The sequence below is a fragment of the Oncorhynchus clarkii genome, chromosome 3, assembly GCF_045791955.1.
Source record: "Oncorhynchus clarkii lewisi isolate Uvic-CL-2024 chromosome 3, UVic_Ocla_1.0, whole genome shotgun sequence".
Classification (NCBI taxonomy): domain Eukaryota; kingdom Metazoa; phylum Chordata; class Actinopteri; order Salmoniformes; family Salmonidae; genus Oncorhynchus; species Oncorhynchus clarkii.
The window spans coordinates 71,644,861-71,664,504 of NC_092149.1; the positions used below are offsets into that span (position 1 = coordinate 71,644,861).

The window sequence follows — 19,644 nt, forward strand, 5'->3', positions numbered from 1 at the left end:
ATGAGATGACATTGAAATAAAATGTTATTCATAGCAATAGCACAAAATCATTCAAACCATTAACTGAAAAAGAGTTAATTTCAAAATCCTTCACAGTGAGTCCACAACCTCTACCTGATACAAGGCACCCGCAGTATTTGACAATCACATCGGTATCCGCCAATCACAGAGCGCACGCGGTTCTGACTCCTCCCCAGTGTATAATTGAAGTTTCTTTAGTTTCTCCACTGGAGTCAACACGCAGTGTAGCCCGATCAATGGACGAATAAAAAGCAATAGGCTACCCGCAAACGAAAAATGTTGCCCAGGAGCGTAAACGTATGTGTTACCCTGTGTCTATGGATTACAGAGTTGTCGACCCATGGAACTTTCGCTTCGAGGACCAGGCAGGATGACTCTTTCTTCACTGGCAGCATTTACCGAGCTAGATGTGCCTCAAGGTGTCTCAGCCTGCACATCACTCGCATCTCCGCTTTTTTCAAGCACTCCCAGGTAAGAGCGTGTTACTCAGTCTCTTCAACTTTTACGGATTTTACGCATTATGTGTCCTCATAATAATAATAATAAGGCATTTTTCGAGAGACAGAGTTGAGGTCAAGACACGCACTGCATCTGTTGAATAAGCTATTGGTACTGAAATGTCAGTGTAAACGATTTGGCCTCTTCTATGAAATAAAAGCTTATTTATTGCTAATCTTGTGGGGCCGAAAAATGGCACAGTTGATTACCCTACAGGAGTCGATTGGTTTTACGTTCCACTATATGGATAAATTCAGCAGCAGAGGACATGGCACTTACTATTATAATGCAAGGACATTCTAGCATTGCCATTCTGGTTTTAAAAAATCTATTAACTGGTTAATTAATAACCAATACAAGTAAGTAATGAGTGCTGCTCTTGAGATTTGTTAACCAAGTTTTGGTTTTCACATTTTAGGCATTTAGCATACACTCTTATCCAGAGCAATTTACAGGTGCAATTAGGTTTAAGTACCTTACTCAAGGGTACATTAACATATATTTTTTTCTTCTTCACCTAGTTGGCTCGGGATTCAAACCAGCGACCTTTCAGCTACTGTCCCAATGCTCTTAACCTCTAGGCTACCTGTCACGTCTTTGGATGTATGCTCTACTTTGTGTATAGTCTATCAAAAGGCTGTTTTCTTCTCACCCCACATTCATTTCACTCACCTCACAATTAGCCATAAATAACCTGGAAAATGGATCACAAGGCTGATACACACCGATGGTGACCACCAAGTGTGTTTCAATGGCCTTCTACAATTTGTTGGAAGAAGTGATTTGCTGTACTTAGCCTTGTCCTCTGGGTGATTTGATAAGCGGTGTCAGAAGTTTTCACCCTTCACTGGACACACAGTTCTCTCTCATGACCCAGTGAAAATGACTCACCACTGATCCTTCTCTTCTCCAGCACTCTTTCACCTTCTATCTGCACTCGTTTTTTCACTAGTGAACATTTGCATTTTCAAGGATGAAGTCGGGCTTTTCACACTGTAGTATTTTATTACTAATTGCTGTGTGGGTTTTGGAATCCATGTCAGGAGAACTCGTCAACTTGACTAACTATCAATTGAGTGCTTTGTCTCTCTCTCTCCTCTATATTTGTTGGGTTTATGTTAGGTCATATGTTTTGTTATTCTTTATTAGACCAGTTAGTGTATTAAAGCTCTCATAAATTAGTTTGAAGATAATTTCAACAACTTCTCAACACTACCTAGGCATTTGATATTGAGGCATACAATCAATCACCATTCAACTGAAAAGTCAGAGGTTGAGGTGAAACTAATGAACTCCCCTGCAACTATAAAGGGTTAATTGTCTAGTAATAGACTGCAGAGCCTTAGCATTTGTATTCGATCTCAGGTGTGTTCAGAGGCCAGGAAATTAGGAGGCAGAGGTGCATTTATGCTCAGTGATAAGGTGCTGGGTGAGCAGGCTTGCAGCTCCAAGAATAGAAGCCAATTGTTGTTGATACTCTGTGAGGACTGTCAAATGCACTGTCTCAGCAGGCTCTTTCATGTGGAAATGGGATGTCTGGTCAGCTGAAAAAACACATGCCTCCCTGTGCCCCAGCCCTAACCCCTGCCACCAAATTCCAGCGTCACGCTTCGTAGAAGGGACACTAGCCTACTGATGCTATCCCCAGTGAGGTCACTTTCCTGCTAAACGCAGAGGCCCACTTTGGCTAAATGTGATAAGCTCTAATGTACTTTTGCCACAAACTGGCACATGCTCAGTCAGCGCTTGGCGTGCTGCAACCCACAGGTGGATCTGCTTCCTCTGCCAGATCTTATTACAGAGCAGGCCTGGCCGGGCGGCTGCTCTCCTCCCTCCTCTAATATGATTGAGACTTTAGACCTCTTAATTCAACTCGGAAAGCATTCCTTCTTAGTAATAGGGGCAATTTAATACTGTTTAAGGAAACCAAGACACACAAAGTTTCCAGTTTCATGTAAATAGACACTTTCAGCAATAGCTTTTATCTAGAGGGGACATTCACTGTTACTTGATGTTTCACATTAGAACAAATATATAAAATAACCTCTGTGTGTGTGTTGTACAACAGCCAAGTTTCATAACTTCTGTAGCAGCCAGAAACAAGTTTCTTATGTTTTTTTATATTGTCTTTTATAGAATTTATAGCCTAATAGATACATTTGTTTGTATATTGAAATTAAAAACTGGAAATGATTTTAGCACTTTAAGCTGTAAACTCCCAGACAAGTCCTCCCTTGAACTTGGCTGAATCAGGATCCAAGGAATACGGTTTTAATTGTCAGTGATGAGTTATTGAGCTTAGTAGGAACAGACTGAAGATGCAGTCGGAAAAAGGCATGGCCTTTTGGGTTTTGGATTTATGGCAACTTAAGATTTATGAATGTAGAATTACTTGCAAATCCAGATGTTTTTATTGACATTTTACTTCGCTTATTTGACTTGTCAACCTGGTACAATAGACAGAGGGGAACACCCAGTCATAAATATGGTCACTGGACACTTTAAAATATTAAGAGTGAACTGGGTTCTCTGTTCACATACATTCTGAAAGCATCAGGTTTGTAGTGGAAGATTTATGTGAGGACCCATGAAGCCAAAAAACAAGGTGTGGACTTGTTATTACATTTGAAGTCATAAATGGAATTTAAAATGTTATTTTTTTCATACCCAATTAGCGGAGGTACTGAAAGTTCGTATTGCACTTGAGACTTATGTTCATTGCTAAGGAAAGAAAGTAGTTTATCCATGTCCACTTGTTTTAGCCTTTGATATTAAATAAATTGGGGTGGAATCAGACGACAGCCACTGCTTGTCTCGTGTGGACTTTTTTTTATTAGTGAAGACGGGATGAATAGGGGTCTATGTAGCTTGGCCACACCTCTGTAAAAGGTTTAATCCATGCCAGTCGTGTCTGTAATTGTCAGCTCTCAGTGAGTGCTACTGCCTGGTACATCCTCTAGTGTCTCCTCAGACAAACAGTACACATTCCTGACAGGATACAGCCTCAACACCTTCACCATTTCAATGTGATACAACATTCACTTATAGCTCCTATTATATTACTACTCGTGTATGTTATCCTGAATAACAGGACTCTGTCACTAGCCCTGCCTTTCCATTCACACATTTGATTTACTCAGAGCCCACAGCTATGGACTTAGATCTGAAGGGCTTTTATTTGAGCCAGTCAATAGATGACATGACCTAGGGGGTTGCTTAGTTATTTTGATCCAGAGAGGCTCCTGGGTTGTTGATGGACATATAGGCAGGTTGCTTGCTCTTTGAGCTGTCTCTGCCTAGGGTTTGAATTGTCTATGAAATGAAACACACTTCGCTTTGAATGGGGTGCTGGGCCAGACTAATCCATAAAAGAATAAAGTCTAGTCTGCACACCAAGATGCACTACACATATTTATTGGTTGACAATATTTCGATCCAAATAGATGTTTGTCAGGTCTTTTACCGATGTCAGTGATGTACAATTTCTGTGCAGAATTGCTGAAAACATAAATATATTAATCAGCACTGATTTAATATAATGTAGGACTGCAGCTACACAATATTAGTGTCTGAAAAATTGGATGAAAGTGAACACTGAACAGAGATGTCACAAAAAAATCTTAATGATGAACAGGAAAGAAAAGAGAGCGGTTTTCAAAAGAAGGAATGCAGAGCAGGCTTTTTGCCCATGTTCCTCAAATGTCTAGACAATACAACATGCCCCCGGCCACCTGCTCTTCCTTCTCAACTGACACAAGTCATAATACATCTCTGGGGTGAATCTGTGTTTACAAGACTTCACCAGTGACACAGAGAAAGCTGTGAGTTGATCTGGAAAGTATTCATCGATCAGTGTCTTTGACAGTCCCTCAGCAGCACTGCATAATGTTAAAACTGCTGAGGAATGCCACTGAGTCGTTGGGGATGAAGTCTTGACCTATAATTATTCCCCATTGCTCTGACATGCTGGGGTCAGGCCTGGACAGCCGGGGCAACGTCCCACTGAGCCCCCACCAGTTCTGCAGAGATGATGTCACTGAGCAAAATTAGCCCCTCTGCGGATCCCTATCTGTCGCCACTGACAAATGGGCTGTGAAAGGTGTTAAACTAGGCCTGTTATTTAGGAGCGGGTCGGGACTCTTGACAATTTGTATAAATGATCTTGAGTGTTCTCCCGCAGTGTAAATGCCAGGGGTTTATTTACTGTCACTTGATATATTATTTAGATTTGTTTTGATCATTATTTTTTATTTTATATACCATTAGATTTGTATGAGCCTACACATAAAAAAAATATCCATGTTATATGGCACAACATTTCAAAATACAGTACATACAGTGCATTTGGAAAGTATTCAGACCCCTTGACTTTTTACACATTTTGTTACAGCCTTATTCTAAAATGGATTAAGTTTTTTTTCCCCCGTCATCAATATACACACAATACCCATAATGACAAAGCAAAAAAAGGTTTTTAGAAATTTTTGCAAATGTATTAAATATGAAAAACAGAAATATTACATTTGCATAAGTATTCACACCCTTTACTCAGCACCTTTGGCAGCAATTACAGCCTAAAGTCTTCTTGGGAATGTCGCTACAAGGTTGGCACACTTGTATTTGGGGAGTTTCTCCAATTCTTCTCTGCAGAGCCTCTCAAGCTCTGTCAGGTTGGATGGGGAGTGTCGCTGCACAGCTATTTTCAGTTCTCTCCAGAGATGTTCGATCGGGTTCAAGTCCGGGCTCTGGCTTTTTCCGAAGCCACTCCTGTATTGTGTTGGCTGTGTGCTTAGGGTTGTTGTCCTGTTAGAAGGTGAACCTTTGCCCTAGTCTGAGGTCCTGAGCGCTCTGGAGCAGGTTTTCATCAAGGATCACTCTGTACTTTGCTCCGTTCATCTTTCCCTTGATCCTGACTAGTCTCCCAGTCCCTGCTGCTGAAAAACCTCCCCACAGCATGATACTGCCACCACTGTGCTTCACCGTAGGGATGGTGCCATGTTTCCTCCAGACATGAAGCTTGGCATTCAGGCCAAAGATATGAAGCTTGGCATTCAGGCCAAAGATTTCAATCTTGGTTTCATCAGACCAGATTTTCATGGTCTGAGAGTCCTTTAGGTGCCTTTTGGCAAACTCCAAGTGGGCTGTCATGTGCCTTTTACTGAGGAGTGGCTTCTGTCTGGCCACTCTACCATAAAAGCCTAATTGGTTGAGTGCTGCAGAGATGGTTGTGCTTCTGGAAGGTTCTCCCATCTCCACAGAGGAGCTTTGTCCGAGTGACCATCGGGTTCTTGGTCACCTCCCTGACCAAGGCCTTTCTCCCCTGATTGCTCAGTTTGGCTGGGCGACCAGCTCAAGGAAGAGTCTTGGTGGTTCCAAACGTCTTCCATATAAGAACGACGGAGGCTACTGTGTTCTTGGGGAAATTCAATGCAGCAAACATTTTTGGGTATCCAGATCTGTGCCCCAACACCCCGACAATCCTGTCTCAGAGCTCTACGGACAACTCCTTTGCCTCACAGATTGGTTTTTTCTCAACCTGTTTTTGTCATTATGGGGTATAGTGTGTAGATTGAGAGGAAAAAAATAATTTAATAAATTTTAGAATAAGGCTGTAACAACAATGTGGAAAAAGTCAAGTGGTCTGGATACTTTCCGAACACCTTCCTAATTTTGAGTTGCATCCCCCCCCCCCCCCCCCCCCTTTGCCCAGCCTAAATTCATCGGAGCATGGACTCTACAAGGTGTCAAGCATTCCACGGGGATGCTGGCCCATGTTGAATCCAATGCTTCCCACAGTTGTCAAATGGGCTGGATGTCCTTTGGGTTTCTTGATACCCACGAGAAACAGTTGTGTGGAAAAACCCAGCAGCGTTGCAGTTCTCAAAACTAGTGTGCCTGTGCCTGGCAACTATTATCATACCTCGTTTCAAGGCAATTAAATATTTTGTCTTGCCCATTCACCCTCTGAATGGCACACTTACACAATCCATGTCTCAATTGTGTGATGGCTTAAAAATCCTTCTTTAACCTTTCTCTTCCCCTTCATGTACACTGATTTTGAAGTGGATTTAACAAGTTCTGTCAGTATGGGATCATAGCTTTCACCTGGTTAGTCTGTCATGGAAAGAGCAGGTGTTCTTAATGTTTTGTATTCTCAGTGTACATACTTTTCTTCTGTAGTATTGCTTACTGTATCCTACCCTGTTGCAGCCTGCCTTAAAGTTGCATTCTTCATGTTTTCCGGTTCCAAAATGTCAGGTGCTGTCTTTGAAATGTAATCTATAGGTGGAACATAGTGATGGGGGGGGGATCGATAAAGTTACATAATCTTTGTTATTTTTGATGTATCGTTTTGACTATCGCAGTATAATTTTGACGCTAGTTGGCTATACCCACACCAAAACTCCAGTATTTTTCCTTCATAGATTATTCTCAATCTTCTTTTTAAATTGGGAGCCAATTTATTTTCAGCACCTTTCTTTCCATGACTGTTAACTTTTGTTTTCTCATGGCTCTCTCTCGTCCTCTGTGTCAGACAAATGGTAAGCAATATGTTTGGAACATCAAATGGCAATAAAATCACAGTATCAAATCAAAATGCATATAGAATCGTGTGAATCGCAATAGATATCGGATCTGCACCTAAGTATGGTGATATCGTATCGTGAGGTCCCTGGCAATTCCCTACTAAGTTGGTCTTTGTTTGACAAAACTCAGAATTTTACCAGTCTTTCATCCTGTTCATTAGTAACATGGATTTATTTGAGATGTTATTAAAATTGGCAGTAGAGCAGCTTGTGGAATGGACGTTTAAAGGTAGAATCTGCTGTAGGGGGAAATAGCGGCCCCAACCACTGGCTGCCCCACCACCGTTATTGTTGCCGAACTGAGGAGCGTTGCTCAGCATGGTACAAAATACATTGTACATATTGTGCTCTTCTATCTCCCGTGCAATGATGTCTGCGAGGGGAAGAAACTGTTTTCTGTAACTTCTGTGTTATAGTATTGCAAATGCAGTTACACAATTAAGTAATACAGATTTGGAAGTTTGTTCTAGAATTCCTGATGTACCATGAATGTCTTTGAAGCCAGCTGACTGTTATACTTGACGCCAAACACGCAGTGCTCACTGGTACTGGATGGCAAAGTAAAGCCTTTAATGATCAGTTTTTTCCTGAGGTCTCACTGGGAATTTCCACTGGATTACATTGTTTGAGAAGGCTTTGAACTTGACATTGAACTTGAGCAGACTTCTTGGTTTGCAGACCTTTAAAGTTTGGCTAGTCAGTCAGTCCTGCCGCAGTGTCTTATTGTACAGAACAAAGCACTGATTCATGTCTAACGGTGACCTTTCATTTGAAACATTCGTCAGCTAATGGAAATTCACACTCATTGCCTTTATTTACGTTTCCTTTCTCTATATTTGAAATGTTCAAACTATTCATAATGGCAAATTCACTTCATTGGGAATATGAGCTAACCAATGAAGCACATGAATCTTCCAACCTACAGCCAGAGTGCAATTTTAGCCCCTAATCAAATGGTCAATTTTGTCTGGGCGGTTATTTATCTTACATTTAATGTCAAAGTGAATCCATATGGGAGAGAATAGCCTTGTGGTCCTTTGCTCTATTGGAGCTCAGGAAATGTCCACTTGTGTCAGGCTTTTAAGCCATTAGAAATTCTCAAGATGACAGGGAGACACTTTGTCTTTAGGCACAATTGGGACCAAATCTTTGGCTTCATGTGTCCCAGAAGGTGACACAAAGCACCTTCGGGGGGTATTAGAGGTGTCTACAGTCTCCATACGAGTGCTGACATCAATTCCTATGCGAGTGACCCCTGGGATGTCTGTTGTGAGATCAAATGCAGGCACTCCAATTCTGAACGACACTGAAACTGACCAGAGATCCGCCCCACTCTGACCTTGCTTCGTTAGGATTCATATTGGGGTGAAAGAATCTTAACTTATAATTAGAAAGTTTTTCTTTGTGAAACCGATTCAGAGCACACCTTTTTTTTTGCTTTTCAGATGTTTGTTTGAATTGTAGTGTGAATAGCTACTGTGTGTCCTGGAATGAAACGCCTTTCTTTTTGCATTACATTGACAAGGACTGAATAGATTTTTCTCCCTATAAAATCATAAGTCATAATCTTCTTTCTATTTTCATTACAGAATAATGGATCCTTGGTGTGGTGTCAGAATCACAAACAGTGCTCGAAGGTATGTAACACGTCTTGGCTGCATGTGCTTAAAAAAACGAAATGACAGGAAATGTACAAAACAAGTTTGAGATACCTGATTTATACCATAACTTTATAGACGTTCTAGGCAAACAATTTTAAACTGTGATAGCTGTTATGCTCTTTACCTTCTCATCAGTCAAGTTGTTCTAGGGTTACTGAGATTCCACAACCCATTTCTGATACAGCTCTTTGTTCATTAGAATTACAGTAGGCCATTTTATCCTCCATTTCCCGAGGGTCTTGTTTGGGTTTCGTGCCCTGTTCCGAAGACTGTTGATAGTAAGACTGTTGACAGGTGCTCTGAAAAGATGGTGCTGATATCTCCTCTTAGCTCCTCACTGTGGTGTTGAGTCCACTTAGCAGACAGTAGACTGAGGACAGACTCAGCCCAAGGCATTGTGGGACAACAACCAGAAAGGCTTATGACAATGACACAACAGTGGGGCTCAAACACATGGGGCAACTCTGAACCCTAGTCACTATTTAGGGGACCACCTTTTGGCCTGACCCATGTGATTCTGGCCAAAACCAGTGCACTTTACTGCCAATAGGGTGCTATTTCATACTGTAACTGATGCGCTCTGTCTGTCAAACTCTTCTGTTCACATAAACCAGGACAGCAGCAACCAGCCTACTCGTTGGTTCTGATTGTGTCATAGTTTGAGGACTGAATTCCATCCAGGAAGTAAATAGTCTAGCTGAGTGTTCTCATTCACACTTCTACAGAAGTTTACTGTTTTTTGTTTTTCATCTCCTGTGTTTTCCATTGTTATAAAAACATTGTCTAAATAGCTTATGTGAAGCGTGCTATTATGAAGGTGATGACCAATTTGGATCTCATCCTTGTCTGTACTAGCTCGTATGGCTTGTTCATTTGGCATGGAGCACAGGTAGAGAAAAAAAATGCTCTCCTGTGTTAATGTTTGTGTTTCTCACGCTGTTTTATTGAGGTTGTATTCTAAATCATATACCTGGAAATGTCCAAGGACACCCAGTTAATTTGTCAGAGCTCGTATGCTGAACATTTGGGCCCAGTTAGTGTTGGACAGTATGATTTACAAAGGATGATTTGGACACCCTCTGATTATAAATGACTACATGGATAATATGAAACACAGTGAAATGTCAAACTGCATAACAGCCTTTGCTGACTTCACAGTATTGCATTTGTTATGAAGATGAATTACAATCAACATCTTGTATTCACGCCCACATGTAACCAATCCCCTTTTGTTTGATATTTTAAATATTTCTATGTTCCTTCAAATCAAACATCTATTGGTCACATACACGTGTTTAGCAGATGTTATTGCGAGTGTAGCGAAATCCTTGTGCTTCTAGTTCTGACAGTGCAGCAATATCTAACAAGTAATATCTAACAATTTCACAACACATACCCAATACGCACAAATGGAATTAAGAATATATAAATATATGGACGAGCAATGTCAAACCCAGGGCCTCAAGCTTAATGATGAGCTTGGAGAGTACTATGGTGTTGAATGCTGAACTATAGTCAATGAACAGCTTTCTTACGTAGGTATTCCTCTTGTCCAGATGGGATTGGGCAGTGTGATGGCGATTGCATCGTCTGTGGACCTATTGAGGCGGTAAACAAATTGAAGTGGGTCTAGGGTGACAACTAAGGTGGAGGTGACATGATCCTTGACTAGTCTCTCAAGCACTTCATGATGACAGAGGTGAGTGCTACGTGGCAATAGTCATTTAGTTCAGTTACCTTTTGATTCTTTGGTACATGAACAATGGTGGCCATCTTGAAGCATGTGGGGACAGCAGACTGGGATGGCCAGCTGGTCTGTGCATGCTCTGAGGATGCGGCTAGGGATGCCTTCTGGGCCGGCAGCCTTGCAAGGGTTAATGCGTTTAAATGTCTTACTCACGTCGGCGACGGAGGAGGAGAGCCCACAGTCCTTGGTAGCGGGCTGTGTCGGTGGCACTGTGTTATCCTCAAAGCTAGCGTCCCACCGGGCCAACATCCAGTGAGATTGCAGAGCGCCAAATTCAAATACAGAAATACTCATTATAAAAATTCAGAAAATATACAACTATTAAACATAGATTTAAAGATTAACTTCTTGTGAATCCAACCACCGTGTCAGATTTAAAAAATGCTTTACGGCGAAAGCATACCTTACGATTATTTGAGAACATAGCCCAGCAGACAAATCATTACAAACAGTAACCAGCCAAGTACAAGAGATATAAAATAATCACTTACCTTTGATCTTCATATGGTTGCACTCAGAAGACATTCATGTATTCAATAAATGTTCCTTTTGTTCGATAGTCTCTTTATATCCAAAAACCTCCGTTTTGTTCGCGTTTTCTTCAGTAATCCACAGGCTCAAACGCAGTCACAAGAGGAAGACAAAATTAAAATAGTATCTGTAAAGTTTGTAGAAACATTTTAAACGATGTTCATAATCAATCCTCAGGTTGTTTTTTAGCCTAAATAATCGATAATATTTAAACCGGACAATAATTATTCAATATAAAAGGTAAACAAAGGCACTCTCCGGTCGCACACATGAAAAAGCTCTGTGACACAGCAGGGTCCACTCATTGACAACTCTTACTCCCTCATTTTTCAGAATACAAGCCAGAACCAATTTCTAAAGACTGTTTACATCTAGTGGAAGGCATAGGAACTGCAATTTGAGTCCTAAGTCAATGGATACTGTGGCATTGAATTGAATAGAAAACTACACACAAAAAATCCTACTTCCTGAATGGATTTTTCTCAGGTTTTCGACTGCCAAATCAGTTCTGTTATACACTCAGACATTATTTTAACAGTTTTTGAAACGTTAGTGTTTTCTATCCAAATCTACTAATTATATGCATATCCTATCTTCTGGGCCTGAGTAGAAGGCAGTTTAATTTGTGCACGCTTTTCATCCAAAATTCCAAATGCTGCCCCCCTACCCTACAGAAGTTAATAGTCACAGTGGGTACAACATCTCCTATACATTTCCTGATAAACTCAGTTACTGTTTTGGTATTTTTGTCAATATTATTCTCGGAAGCTACCCGGAACATTTGCCAGTCCGGCGATCAAAACAATCTTGAAGTGTGGATTCCGATTGGTCAGACCAGTGTTAAATAGTCCTTAGCACGGGTACATCCTGCTTGAGTTTCTGCCTATAGGAAGAGAGGAGCAAAATTGAGTCCTGGTCAAATTTACCAAAATGAAGGCGGGAGAGGGTTTTCATAATCAACTGGCTACATTGCTAGAACTCTGAAAATGCTAGAGATTCTAACAAACATGTCCGTTTGCATTTGTTTACCTTGTCTCAGTTGTGTGTGTGTGTGTGTGTGTCATTTAAAAAATATATATATTATAATTTTTTGGTTTTACTATCCTTGTGTGGACCAGATATCCTCACGAGATCAGTAAAACAAGGAAAATTCGGACAAGTGGGACATTTTGCCGTGCCCGCCAAGGAAAGGCTCTTTTAGGGTTCGTATTTGTATTTATTATGGATCCCCCCCCATTAGCTAACCCTAAAATAGCCTTTTTCCTTGGGGAGGCCTGGCGAAATGTCTCGTCCAAATGTTCCTTGTTTTACTATCCTTGTGAGGATATCTACTCTTCCTGGGGTCCACCAAAATGAAGGCAGTTGTATACAATTAAAACATTTGACATTTCACAATACATTAAGTGTGTGTCCTCAGGCCACTACTCTACTACTACATTTCACAATACATTAAGTGTGTGTCCTCAGGCCACTACTCTACTACTACATTTCACAATACATTAAGTGTGTGCCTTCAGGCCACTACTCTACTACTACATATCTACAATACATTAAGTGTGTGCCCTAAGGCCACTACTCTACTACTACACATCTACAACACAAAATCCATGAGTGCGTATGTTATTGTGTATGTCTCCACAGTCCCCGCTGTTCCATAAGGTGTATTTTTATCTGTGTGTTTTAAGTCTAATTGAATAGAGTTCCATGTAGTCATGGCTCTATGTCGTACTGTGTGACGCCCATAGTCTATTCTAGACTTGGGGACTGAATAGATCTCTGGTGGCATGTCTTGTGGGGCACGCATGGGTGTCTGAGCTGTGCTAGTAGTTTAAACAGGCAGCTCGTTGCGTTCAACATGTCAATACTTCTCGTAAGTACAAGTAGTGATGAAGTCAATCTCTCCTCTACTTTGAGCCAGGAGAGATTGACATGCATAATATTAATGTTAACTCTCCACGTACATTTTAAGCACTAGCCGTGCAACCCTGTTCTGGGCCAATTGTAATTTTCCTAAGTCCCTCTTTATGGTACCCGACCACACGACGGACAGTAGTCCAGGTGCGACAAAACTAGGGCCTGTAGGACCTACCTTTTTGATAGAGTTGTTAAGTGCTTTATTTTAGACAGACCTCTCCCCATCTTAGCTACTGTTGCATCAATATGTTTTGACTATGGCAGTTTAGTCTCCTCAACTTGCTCAATTCCACATGATTCATTACAATATTTGAGGTTTAGGGTTTAGTGAACGATTTGTCCCAAATACAATACTTTTAGTTTTTGAAATATTTAGGACTACTTATTTCTTGCCACCCATTCTGAAACTGTTGCAGTGGTTTCCCTTGCTGTGGTAGCTGATGTGTATTGTGTTGAGTCCTCAGCATACAGAGACACACAGGTTTTACTCAGAGCCAGTGGCAGGTCATTAGTAAAGATTGATACAAGTAAGGGGCCTATACAGCTGTCCTGGAGAATGCCGGACTCTACCAAGTTTATTTTGGAGATGCTTCCGTTAAAGAACACCATCTGTATACATTTCTCTCAGCCAATCATCAGTCATTTGTGTAAGTGCCGTACATGTTGAATGCCCTTCCCTATAAGCGTGCTAAAAGTGTGTTCACTGTGAAGTAGCATTGTATCTGGCCAAACACTATTTTTTCCAAAAGTTTACTAAGGGCTGGTAAAAGGCTGTTTGAGCCTGTAAAGGCTGCTATACTATTCTTGGGTAGCGGAACTTCTTGCTTCCCTCCAGGCCTGAGGGCACACACTTTCCTGTAGGATTAGATTGAAGAGATGGCAAACAGGATTGGCAATGTTGTCCACTCATCCTCAGTCATTTTTCCATCCAAGTTGTCAGACCCAGGTAGCTTGTCATTGTTGATAGACAACAATATTTTAGTTCAACTCTTCCACCGTCACTTTAGGGTTTGGGGTTATGGGGAGGGTTAAGGGTAGGGTTAGGTTAAGAGTATGGAAAAAATAGTAATTTGAATGGGAGTCAATAGTTTGGTCCCCACAATGATAGTAAAACAAGTGTGTGTGTTACATATCAGTTAGCATTTTGGACTTGTTTAGGCTGTACTTTCAGACATATTGTTTGGAGTGTGGACATGACGTAACATCTTTCAAAGTAATATTAAAAGTTCACAATAGTCCTTCCTTCCTTCCTTCCTTCCTTCCTTCCTTCCTTCCTTCCTCGCTCTCTTTCTCTCAGCCTCTCAAAGCACAGTGGCCATTGTGTCAGCTCAAACAATCACTCCAAATGGGCCCATGTCGTACAGTGCCTCTGTGTGAATGGCTCCTACAGACTCTAATTAGCCTCTCCTTACTTCATGAACAGCTCCCTGTCAAACAGAGAGACAAAAGCAGTGGCTGAAAAGTCATCCTCCCCCTTCCTGGGTCTACCTTGCCAAGGGGCTGCAGCCTGCCCTATCCATCCATCCAGGCCCATAGTGGGGTCCCTGTGTGGTAAAGACTGGTTCATTATTTAGACAAAGATGCTGTGACCCTATCCATCTGTCAGTGGTTAAGGAAATCAAAGCCTCACAGTATTCAACTGAGACGGAGGAAAGTCCTCCTGGCCTTCTCCTATGCAGTTTCCATAGCCTCCCAACTCCCAGCAGCCCCCATTGTCATGGTGATTAACCCCCCCTGCCCTCTTGCCGGGGCAGGGAGAGGTGGCAGTGGCAGGGAATCAATAGCATGCCATAACAACAGGCCAACCCCTATTCAGCCGAGACGCCAGGAGGACGGAGTGGAGAGTAGGCAGCCATTTGTATGAGCTATTGAGCTATTGTCATTTGGTCTACTCTGCTTTCATAACGTCCCACTTGAGACATTTGGATAAGGTACTCATCGAAAGTTTGCAAACTGCAGGGCGTTCTCTCTTTTCCTGCTCCTTGTGCAAAGAGTGTCTTGGCGTGCGTGCGTGCGTGTGTGCGTGTGTGCGTGTGTGTGTGTGTGTGTGTGTGTGTGTGTGTGTGTGTCTGCAGCAGACAAAAAGCTTTCCACATGCAGAATATGGCTGACATTAACGTGGGCTGCTTTCCCCAAGAGTGTGATCCAAGCGCCAAATCATATGCTAGGATTGACTTGAGGCAGCTAAATGTCAGTTTGCAAATAAGCAATGCACTTCATTATAATTACCCAAACTCCTCACAGGGAAGGAGAAGAAAAAGACGGTGTGCCATGCTCCGTTACCCAGGCCTGGAGATAACTGTGTAAATTCCAGCATTTCAACCCATTTCTTCAATACCCAGTTTTTCAATTTGGTATAAGAACAAAGTGTATTTTTGATTTAAGGAGAAAATCATGCATTGAAATAAAGATGTAATACAATACCATGCCAACTTGTTGACCGGGGAGATCATTGACCGGGGAGATGAAAGTTCAGCCCATTGCTAACATGAAAATAAGTCATCCATGAATCTGTAGTATTACATCCCTCAGCAGTGAACGGATGATTTTAGTGAACTGACAACTTTCCCCCATCTGCCGCATCACCAACCTACTAAGGTTTTCAGAGCTTGCCAGTAGAGAAGCTTTGTAAAGCAACATTGTCTGCAGGACGGTTAGTTAACAGCAATGAGTTGTGGATGACCTTCACAGAACTGAAACGCTCCGGGTTACTTTTTGACTCTCCTTACCCATCATACCCATAGAGCTAGACATCCCTGCAATAAGAACTAACACATTGTTTGTTCTATTGGATTACACGCGTCAACCCAACCTTTACATTTTGACGAATGCTACACTACAGTTTGCTTGAATAGCAAGCAGTGGAGAGCTATGAAAGTCTTGTGTTTAAGTGTCTTTCAACCCCTCCCCCCCTTTCTTACCCACTAGTTTTCTTACGCCAAAAATAATTATCCGGGTTCCCCAACAGTAGTGTTTTTCTAGGTCAATAATATTAAATTGGTAGCTTTGGCTTTTTCCTTAATCTGCATTAACCTTCATTAAAAAGGAAATTGATGGCATGTGCTCTGGGAAAATATCACATTCTTCGTTGGCTACAAACTTCTAGAGTATGTCATGGCAATTTACTAAAGGCTCACACACATCACACTGAATGTGGATGTAGTGTTTGTCTGCCAATCATTCAGCTTGCTGGGTTTTAGGGACAACCAGCTGTAGACGTTTGACTGGCGATTTGGTTCTACATGTAAAATCGGTGAGCACTCATTTCGCAAATTACATTGAGGTGCTAAGAACTCTCGGCCAGCAAATGCTGTTGGTGTGTCCTGAGTGCTATGGTCTTTGTGGGGCCATGTTTTCTCTGGCTGCAGGCAGTCGCATTTGGAGGCGCAGTGAAAATATCTAAGTGCTGTATGGATGGTTTATGGCTGGCACTGTTTTGTCTGCTTGGACGCACTTCAATCCACCTTTTGGTGTTGGCTGAGCCAGACCCTCAGTGGTCACCGACACCTCTGTCCTCACCCACCACATCCAGCCAAACCACCATTATGGACAGATCCCTCCACGTCTGAGTGAAAATCACTGTCAAGCACAGGCGGTTGGTGTCACCTTAATTGGGGAGAACTGGCTTGTGGTAATTACTGGAGTGGAATCTGTGGGATGGCATCAAATACATGATTTCCAGGTGTTTGATGCCATTCCATTTGCTCCGTTCAGGACATTTATTGTGAGCTGTTCTCCCCTCAGCTGCCTCCACTGCTGTCAAGTGTGTGTGTGTGCTGTCATGTCTAGACTGAAGACTAAAACACACTTCGTTCTAGAAGTGAAATGTCATACATACCATTGGGCAAATATTGAGATTAACTCAATTGTTCTAACTGGTATTCCTTCAATGCTTATTTTTCTCATCTCATTAGACAGTGGCATTAGTTCTAAGAACACTTATTTATGTTCAACTCTGTGTGCACACATTGCTAACTGTTTGTATTATTTCCAGTCTCTGACCTTTTTATATTTGAAGAGTGGGTGAGTTTGAGGCCAGCCTTTTTTGTGTGTGTGGCGGAGGAGTGAAGCAAGGCTGGTCAGTCCCAGCAGGAAGGACCTGATCTGGACATGGCTATTAAGTTTAATTGGCTGGGGGGGTTGCTCTATTGCCGGCTATTTGTTGAGATCATAATTCACAATGTGAATCGGAAGACAGGGAAAGAACCCGCAGAGCAAGACTGATCACTAAAGGAAAAGTTGGAATGTCAACCTTTTGTTATACAAAGTCATCACTATTTTCTTACACAACCTTTCACAGTTTGGACCCAGAGATGAGGAAGGTTAGTTTTAAAGGGGTGTTCATCAGGAGGGTGTTTTTGACTGGATATTTATAATCCAATCCGTCACATCATATTTGCCATATTCATCTCCTGAATGAAATGGGCACAGATCGTCTGCAGTGTTTCCCTTTCATGCATTTAGCAGTGGCGCACCACCGTGGGCTAAATTGTGGCTGCCACTGCAATTAAAAAAATTATATAATTTTCAGGGTGGTAAAACGCTTTCAGTGTAAACTTAAACCACTCAAACCAGATATAAAGAATGTAGAAAAGATAATGGAGCCATATATTTGTAAGTAAGATCATCATTGTTAGTTTGCAATCACCAAAATAAAAAGTAGACAGTCAGGGAAAATATACAATTCCCAAAATGGCATGGGACCCACGCAGATAGCATAAGAACAAGGCATAAGCCATGCAACATGTGTAGAATAGCAGGAAACTTGTTTTTAAAACATCCTAGGGGAAACGCTGTTCTGTGATATTCAGTAGGGAATTACTGGTATGATGAAGTCAGCAGAAACACTTCGCTCTTATCTCATAATTAGTGTGGGAGTTGTCCTGGTCACTATGTCAACTATGTTTGAACTTGCAACCTTCCGTTACTTGTTACTAGTCCAACGCTCTAACCACTAGGCTATCCTGCCGCCCCCGATGATACAGATCAAGTTTACTCAGGGGGAAGACCTACCATTTGTGTCTGCTACTAGAGGATTGTGGGGGCTGGTTGAGTGGGAGAAGTAGATTTTAAGTGTTTCTCAAAGAGAAAGAATGGAACAGTAGTGGAGAGGGTAGTAAGTTTTAAGTTCCTCGGCGTACACATCACAGACAAACTGAATTGGTCCACCCACACAGACCGCATCGTGAAGAAGGCGCAGCAGCGCCTCTTCAACCTCAGGAGGCTGAAGAAATTTGGCTTGTCACCAAAGCACTCACAAACTTCTACAGATGCACAATCGAGAGCATCCTGTCGGCTGTATCACCGCTTGGTACGGCAACTGCTCCGCCCACAACCGTAAGGCTCTCCAGAGGGTAGTGAGGTCTGCACAACGCATCACCAGGGGCAAACTACCTGCCCTCCAGGACACCTACACCACCCGATGTCACAGGAAGGCCATAAAGATCATCAAGGACAACAACCACCCGAGCCACTGCCTGTTCACCCCGCTATCATCCAGAAGGCGAGGTCAGTACAGGTGCATCAAAGCTGGGACCGAGAGACTGAAAAACAGCTTCTATCTCAAGGCCATCAGACTGTTAAACAGCCACCACTAACATTGAGTGGCTGCTGCCAACACACTGACTCAACTCCAGCCACTTTAATAATGGGAATTGATGGGAAATGATGTAAAATATATCACTAGCCACTTTAAACAATGCTACATAATATAATGTTTACATACCCTACATTATTCATCTCATATGTGTATATGTATATACTGTACTCTATCATCTACTGCATCTTTATGTAATACATGTATCACTAGCCATTAACTATGCCACTTTGTTTACATACTCATCTCATATGTATATACTGCACTCAATACCATCTACTGTATCTTGCCTATGCCGCTCTGTACCATCACTCATTCATATATCTTTATGTACATATTCTTTATCCCCTTACACTTGTGTCTATAAGGTAGTAGTTTTGGAATTGTTAGCTATATTACTTGTTGGTTATTACTGCATTGTCGGAACTAGAAGCACAAGCATTTCACTACACTCGCATTAACATCTGCTAACCATGTGTATGTGACAAATTAAAATTTGATTTGGTCTGAAGCTTCCAGATTCCAGATCATCTACATTTAATTTGTAATTCCTCGAGTCGAAGTGTATGGAAACAACAGGAACACGTTGGCAAAGACTAAATGCATTTAATTGCCCACAATTCACCACGGACTACATGGTTGTCTCTTTCTCTCCTATTGTGTGGAAAATAGGATCTGATTGTCACAACTTGAAATCGTATCTTGCATTGGGAAACAAAGCCTAAACAAATGTCTGTGGGTGATGCTGGGAAAGTGAATTCGCTTGTTCTCCCATTCTATACTCCACTTTCATCCATCCATCATCATGCAGGACGATGTGGTGGTTCCTATTATCACTGGTATGAGGGGGAGACTAGAGTACAGTAATCAGATGGGACGTTAAGCTGAGTGGTGTGTGACAAAGAGGGCGACTGCCACAGAGGGCCCATCTCTTTCCCAGGCCACCGCAGTACAGTGAAAGGACAACTAGACATGTTTATAACCCATCTGACCCCGTCTGATGGAGACATCCTGTTGAGTCTAATTGTCATGACATGTAAACCGAGCCCTGAGAAAGATGATAAGTGAGGCTCACATTACCAGCCACTG

At 41.9% G+C, this 19,644-nt stretch overlaps 1 protein-coding gene across 1 annotated transcript in view; it reads left to right on the plus strand.

Annotated features, from left to right (window-relative positions):
- Positions 1–233: 233 nt before the first annotated feature.
- Positions 234–19,644, plus strand: part of LOC139403672 (anosmin-1-like) — a 72,623-nt gene continuing 53,212 nt past the window's right edge. The window contains exons 1-2 of the mRNA XM_071146973.1: positions 234–492; positions 8,696–8,743. Coding sequence (XP_071003074.1) covers positions 298–492; positions 8,696–8,743 — 243 coding nt within the window. The 5' untranslated portion in view covers positions 234–297. The remainder of the gene's footprint in view (positions 493–8,695; positions 8,744–19,644) is intronic.